The 7,326-nt window shown below is 50.1% G+C and overlaps 1 protein-coding gene across 1 annotated transcript in view; it reads left to right on the plus strand.

Moving 5' to 3' along the window:
* The window catches only part of CSMD2 (CUB and Sushi multiple domains 2), a 565,338-nt gene that overhangs the window by 242,566 nt on the left and 315,446 nt on the right, over positions 1-7,326 (plus strand). The window contains 2 exon segments of the mRNA XM_027775561.1: positions 938-1,004; positions 1,006-1,096. Coding sequence (XP_027631362.1) covers positions 938-1,004; positions 1,006-1,096 — 158 coding nt within the window.

Consider the following 7,326-nt stretch of genomic DNA (forward strand, 5'->3'; position numbering starts at 1 on the left):
GCTTCACTGATAAGCGACATTGCCCCACTCGAGGTGTTATTTTAGGGAGACACACACCCACGTAACTGAGTTATAATTTGAATATTACAGGGCACGTGCGCTCACCAGACAGAGAGAGACAGAGAGACAGAAAGCGAGAAATCACCCCCCAGGGGGGATGGTCACGCTGCAATCCCTTCTCCTCTATTCTCCTCTCAGGATCTTGGGCACGCACGCACACGCCCCTGGCGTGAGTTTTAAGCCACCGGGTCCGGGACGCGAACTGCGGTCGACTACGTGGGAGTCCAGCGACATAGCCATTATGCTAACTGCTGGTCCCAGGAAAATCATATTTATTGATCGAATATGTGTCCGACATCGGACTAGGTTCTTTCCCACAGATTTATCATTTATTCCCACAAACTCTTAGAGCTAGCCTCATTTTTAGAAAGGCTCAGGGGCTGTCCGAGATCACACCGCTGGAGCCTGGATCTCAATCCAGAGCCGTGTGGCTTCAAAGCCAAAAAAAGTAGAAAAGACTTTCCTAGGGATGCCATATTCAAGGGGCATTCCAAAGTCACTCAGGTGACATGTATGGTGCAGGTGAAAGGGTTACTGGGTGCATTCTAGGCGAAGAAGGCAAAAAGCCTGGCACAAGGACAAAGCGTGGAAAGCTCACTTGTAAGTAGGGGATGCTTAGCTCTGCTCCAGGCCTGAAGGCTCAGTCCCCTCCTCTTAGCATTTCAGGAGGCCTAGCGGTGGGGCCAGGTCCTAGAGGAGCCACCTCAAGCTGCCCAGGCCCCAGGCCACCGGAGGGCAGCTGGGTTGCCCAGCCCTCCCTGCCTGAGCCAGAGCCAGGCTGAGGCCCCAGCACACGAAGGATGAGGGGAAACTCCCGGGTGCCTGTGCCCTGGCCACCCAGCTCTGGTCCCTCACCCTGCCTGCTTCCTTCCCACAGGTTCACCGGGGCCAGCCTCCCAGCCCCTGTCATCAGCAGCAAGAACTGGCTGCGGCTGCCCTTCACGGCCCCCTGTCATCAGCAGCAAGAACTGGCTGCGGCTGCACTTCACGTCGGACGGCAACCACCGGCAGCGTGGTTTCAGCGCCCAGTACCAAGGTAGGCAGGCCTGAAACTGCACCCTACCTCCGTGGGCGGCAGAAATGGCGCCTGGCAGACTCAGCCCCTCCTTAAACCGGTCCTGTGTGGCCTCAGGGCATCTTTGCCTCTGTCACCTATCCACTGTGCATTTTCCCTGTGGTCTCCCACCCCAGGAGTGACGTTACTCCAATTGGTAGCCCGAGCTGGGCCTCTTCAGGCCAGGCTGACGGTGATAGGTACTGCTCAGAGTGCCTTCTAAGAGCAGGCAGTGCTGGGCTCTCGGCGACCCTCTCACTCCATCTCCTCATTTCTGGGAGGTAAATACTGTCACCGCCCTGTTTCATAGAAAGGAAGTGGAGGCTCAGGAGGTTTAAGCCAACTTCCCAAGGCCATCTGAACTCCTGTCTTTTGAATCCAGGGCCCACCTTCTTAACCACCAGCCTTTAGCCCATCTCGTACAAAGTAGGGGAGCAGCCAATTTCAGCTCTTCCCCTTGCCCACAAGCAACGTGAGACAGAGACAGGCAAGTGGCTGTAGGCAGTGTTGCAGCCCAGGTGCTCAGATCTGAGAGGAGCTGTCTAGGGGCAGAGATCAGGCCTGGAATGGCAGGCGGGGGCTGCAGGTGGGCAGATTTATGCTCCGATAATGAAGAATTCTCACACCCAAAAACTATCTATCAACAGGGTGGTTAAACAGGAGGAAATCTAAAAATCTAGCACATCCATGGGAGTGGGCGAGCGCTCATTTCCAATCTTGAGTTTATTTGAAATACTCAAAATTTATAGAGATAAACACCAAGGATTGGCCTCGTAACCTGCTCATTAAGCCTTTAACTGTTACTGATCACTGGTTGATGTTGGTTTTAATAGACTTGACAGCAAATTTATATTGCACACCTATTAAGTATAAGGGCCTATCTGAAGCTGCAGCACTTGAGGCCAGGTACCTGCTGGACCCTCCTCAGAGGTGGCACAAGGCAGAGAGGAGCCTCCTCTATGAGGCCCCTGGGACCCGGCTTTCCGGCTCAAAACTGGGATAAATGCAGCACCAACGGCAGAAACATTACCTTTAAAATCAGAAGCTTTTATAAACCGCCTCATTCACTTAGCCTTGGGTAGCAGCACACATCTGAAAAACCTGAGAATAAGAGCAACAACAACAATAAAAACTTAATCCAATGAACTTAACAAAACCTCGGCCAGAGAGCTTTCTTGGAGATGGTGCCTATTATGCAGTTGGGCCTCAGTGTGAGCGGAGCGCCTATCTGGCTCAGAATCTTTTTCTAGCAGAGAAAAGCAGAACTGAAGGTTATAATTTCATGTGATTAATAAGTGCCGGGTGTTTCTAATATTGAGTCACTGAGGGCCCATTTGTCATCATGATAGGTTAAGACATTATGCCAGACCATAGGTAACAAGAACTCAGCCCAAGCAGCCCCCAGAGCAAAGATCCCAACCTCAAGGCTGTGGAACGGTGCAGTCCATGGTCTGTTAGGAACTGGGCTGCACAGCAGGAGGTGAACTGCGGGCAGATAAAAGTGAAGCTTCATCTGTATTTACAGCCACTCCCCATCACTCGCATTACCGCCTGAGCTCCGCCTCCTGTCAGGTCAGCGGTGCTCATAGGAGACCCCAGATGGAACTGTCTAGTTGCAGGAAAACAAGCCCACAATCATTTCATTGTATGATACAGTGTAGTAATAATAGAAACAAAGTGTATAATAAATTTAATGTGTTTGTATATCCCCAAACCATCTCCCTCACCACCATCCCTGGGCATGGAAAAATTGTCTTCTGTGAAACCTGTCCCTGGTCCCAAACAGATTGGGGATCAATCACTGGTCTAGAGCACGCATCAGCTGCAGACCCTGTGCAAGGCACTGTACACGCATTGCCCCATTCATTCCTCCCCAGAGCGCAGTGCCACGTTTTTACTCCCAATTTTTTCTATTGGAAAAGCTAAAGGTCAAAGAGGTTGTGTAACTAGCTCGGGATCACACAGCCCATAAACAGTGACGCTCAAATTCTTTTGCAGGATATGTGAGTTTTCCAGCAAAATCACAGGGCTTCTCTTACAGAGCTTTGGGTACTTTGCCTTTCCTATTTGACCAGTGGATTTTAAACTGTGTTTCATTAATCTCACCCACTGTAAAAAGATATATTTTCCTTCACAACCAAGTACACACATGCATCTGTAGAACTAAAGGGAAAATGTCACCAAGTGGTATTTACCCTCACCGAGATCGCCCTGAAAGTCTCTTCCATTATTCAATGCTAGTGCCAACGCTAACTTAATTTCAAAAGCCTATAGCAGAGAACACCCCACAATGAGAAAAATACTATTTTAATTATGAACTTCTTGAAAGCAGGCCCTCTCTCCTTCCCATCTCCCCGAGCATGACCCACGATGGAGTTTTGCAGACTAGCGTGTGCCCATGTTTCAGGAGGACTCCCTAGGGCGCAGGCACTTGGCACCGATGACCCTGTTCAAGCCCGATGGAGCTGGGGTGAAGGAAGTACTATATTTAGCCCCGTATTACAGATGAGGGAGGAGAGTCACGAGGGCACAGAGTTGGCCCAAGGTCTCAACAGCAGTGTGTTGGAGCCAGGGTTTGAACTGCTGGTGTTGCTCTGGCTCTGGAATGCTTACATACTGGGACTGTGCTAACAAGAGATTTTGTCCTGGTACCTGCTCTAGCTGGTGTTTTCCAGACCGAGCGTACACAGTGCAGGGATGTGCAGGTCACATAACAGTGACTCACCTGGCGACTCCACTGAGGGTTCCCAGCCTCAGCACTCTTGACCTTGCAGGCCGGATACTCCCTGGCTTTACCTGAAGAAGTCTTAGAAAGGGGACAATCTACAGAAGTGAGGGTGGGCTTAAAGGAACCCACGGAGATGGAGAGACCCTGTGGACGAACTAGCAAGGTGGCCTTGCCACCACTAAGCTTGAATGGACCGAAGGACAGAGTGGCAAGAGTTGGAGCCATGGAAGAGGGCCCTGGCAGACCTGCAAAGCTACTGCCAAACATGATGCAGTGTGGGAGGAGGGGACCTCTCCCTTCCTCCCTCTGATCTGCTGTGCCTTGGTGCCAACGCAGCAGGAAGCCAGGGGCAAGGAACAGAGCCCTGCTCTGTCCTGCCCAGTGCACTGGGAGGCCAACTGGCGTTGAGAACTTTGGAGGATGAAGCAGGTGGAGTCAGGTGATGAGGTCTGGAGAGAGGGCAGCGCAGGGGGAGCAAGTGGAGGATCACCAGCATAGATCAGGCTCGCCCATGCTCAGCTTTATGGCATTAGAGTCTCAGGTGATTTATGGCACTTCAGATGTATGCCAGTAAATGGATATTTGTTCCCAGGGAAACAAAAAATAATTATATTTTTAGAAAAGGATAAATAACCTACAACATAGCATAGTTTATTCTATTTCAGGTCAATCAGCGTTTGCGGGTATTCGTGGCCAGACACAAGTTTAACTAATACCACAGGGTATCAGAAGGTCTGAGTTCTCGTTGCGTTCCACCTCTAACTGGCTGTCAGAAAGGAGGCATTTGTGTTCAATCAGATAAGCATCTTCTGTGTGACATAATTCCGTGACAGCATAGAAGATGAACATGACTTGGCCAGTCTCTGCTCTCAAGGAGAACAAGTTAATGAGAGGCATAAACATACAAATCTAACTTCTGCACAGCATGAGAAGAGCTGTAATTGAGGCCTGAGGAAGAGTTCTGGGACCAGAGATCAAAGGGCAATTAGTTTGGTTGGAGGAACTTAAGGAAGGCCAAAGGAAAAAAAAAAAAAAAAGAAAGAAAAGAAAAGAAAGAGAGGCAAGGATTTAAATGCAGGTTATACAGATGTCAGAAATGTGCTGAACAGACAATAGGAGGGAGCGTTCTAGGCAAAGCAAAGGTCAGGAAGCATGACACCGCTAAGGCGAAGGAAGCATGGTTACTTCTGTGTCAGAGCAGGGATTACCGTCCAAATACATCCTCACCTGCTTTGGTATGATCTCCAACTAAGAATGGGTTTTATTGGGCTGTCAGAAAAGACATGACATATTTTTTCTGTTTACCTATGCAAAAATGCATCATGACTTTTCCAACAATCCAATACATTTTGAATCATTGAAGAAAAAAAAAGAAAAATAGTATTTCATGACACCTGTAAATTATATGGCATTCAAATTTCAGTGTCCATAAATAAAAGTTTAGTGAAACGCAGTGATACTACGGCTCGTGAGCACCTCAGGGCAGAATGGAGCCCTTTGCAGCTGACACAGGGCCCACAAGCTTAGTAGACGCACTGGTAGCCCCTTTACAGAAACAAGTTTGCCAGCCCTGAGGCAAGGCTGCTAACTAGTGCAGAGATAAGCGCTGAGGGGCAGCAAGTCCAGGAGCTAGAGAGTGAGGGAGGAGTCAAGTTGTGAAAAGCCTTGGTAAAATTGGCCTTACCCCGTGGGTCATAGATGAGAGGTGATCGTAAGTTGTTAATGAAAGGGCCTAGGAGGAGACGTGATCGCACTTTCATTTTAGAAAGATCTTTACTCTAGAACAAAGGTAGGGAGGGTAGGTTAGAGTGTTTAAGAATTCAACACTGTGAACCAGAGTTCAGGCAGAAGGAATGGAGACAAGAGGAGGAGACAGACCAGAAGGGAGATTTTGTGGTAAACCACACAGGACTCACAACTTGTTAGATTTGGTGGGCTTGGGAGGGGTTGGGGATGGGAGTGAAGGAGATGAAGATTCAAGGCTGACTCTTGGGTTTCTAGATTGAATAAATGGGGTAAAAAGGGGGGGGGGTACTGTTAACCAAGATGTTCTGGAGCAAAGACAAGTAAGGAGAGAACTTTGCTGGAGACACAGCTATTTGGGGTAACACTGGGCTGTGGGCGAGTCTGTGGGCCTATAGCTCAAGAAAGCAAGGTCTGGGTCAGAGCGAGAGAGTGAAAGGGGCCAGCAGGTGGCACCGCGGTGAAGTGATGGACTTCCACTTGGCTGACCACCAGATGAGCTGTGGACACGGTGGCTTAAACATCACACTAGGTGTGTGCCCAAAAATCCCAACAGGAGAGTGGAGAAGGGATAGTGGGATTGAAACATGGCCACCTCCCCTGGGGAGTGATTTCTCTCTTTCCTTCTGTCTTTCTCTCCTGGATGAGTACACATGCCCTATGGCAAAATCTTTAAAAAATAATCAGTGAAGCCAAAGTAGAGGCTGAGACCACTATTCCTTCTCCCATATGTGTAACATGAGGGGGTGGAACCTAAAGTGAGTTCTTTGCAGACCAAGGGCCCTCCCAGCAGCTGGTTTGATAGAGGCTGAGCGGGTAGGACTCTGGGGCCCACCCTCTCTTCAACCAGACCGATCCCTCTTTGGTCTCTTTTCTGGAGTGGGTATTGGCCTACAGGCTGCTGAAAAGTTGGGTTCCTGCAGCCCAAGTGCTTGGCAACCACAGGACTTCAAATTCCTTAAGGTTTCTTGCAGTGCCGGAAGACCCATTCCGGCTGTATGATCAGTCCCTCTGCCTCCAGACAAGGCATAGTTCCAGTCCTTCTCCAGGCCCTATGGCTTCTTTATTTTGCTTACTTGTTTCAATCCTATGGAATGATAATGAGAAGAGCCCTTTTTAAATGCATCCAGTGACGAGTGATCCCAGCTGGCCAGGGTTTCCTGGCAGGGAGGACAGCACCCCTGACCACTAGCCTCCTTATCCACAGAGAAAGGTGCTGTTTACCTCAGAGGCGATCAGAGATGAAGGAGACCCTGGTAAAGCCCCCGGCAGGCGGCAGGTGCTCAGGAAATGGCTTTCAGCTCTCACTCACCAATCACCTGACTCCTATGAGGAATGATCTGGTCTCTCTGCCCTTTGCCGCCCACTCCGACCCCAATGGTCATCGTCTGGTGGCCCTCCCTCCCTGCAGTCAACTCCCAGCCTGGCCCTGCAGTCACCCTCCCTGCCTCCTTGCCAAGTCAGCCGAGGTGACAGAGAGGGCAGAGACACTCAACGGGGAAAAGCGCTGGTGCCTGCCTCCTGCAGCCCTGCGCTGAGTCTCGGTGGTCTGCGGAACAAGCGTACCCATTTGAGAACCATCTGCACTAATTGTAGTGACAGGCCGAAGCCCCCCTTTTCCTTGTGATCATGTGCTTTCTTGCCTGTAACTCACCTGCAGGCCCGGGCCAGAGCAAAAGTGCCTTGGGCATCCTGTGATCCAAGCCCTGACTCTTTGGTCCTATTCTTTTGGTCCACTGAC

This window comes from Tupaia chinensis, unplaced genomic scaffold (assembly GCF_000334495.1).
Source record: "Tupaia chinensis unplaced genomic scaffold, TupChi_1.0 Scaffold000573_1, whole genome shotgun sequence".
Classification (NCBI taxonomy): domain Eukaryota; kingdom Metazoa; phylum Chordata; class Mammalia; order Scandentia; family Tupaiidae; genus Tupaia; species Tupaia belangeri.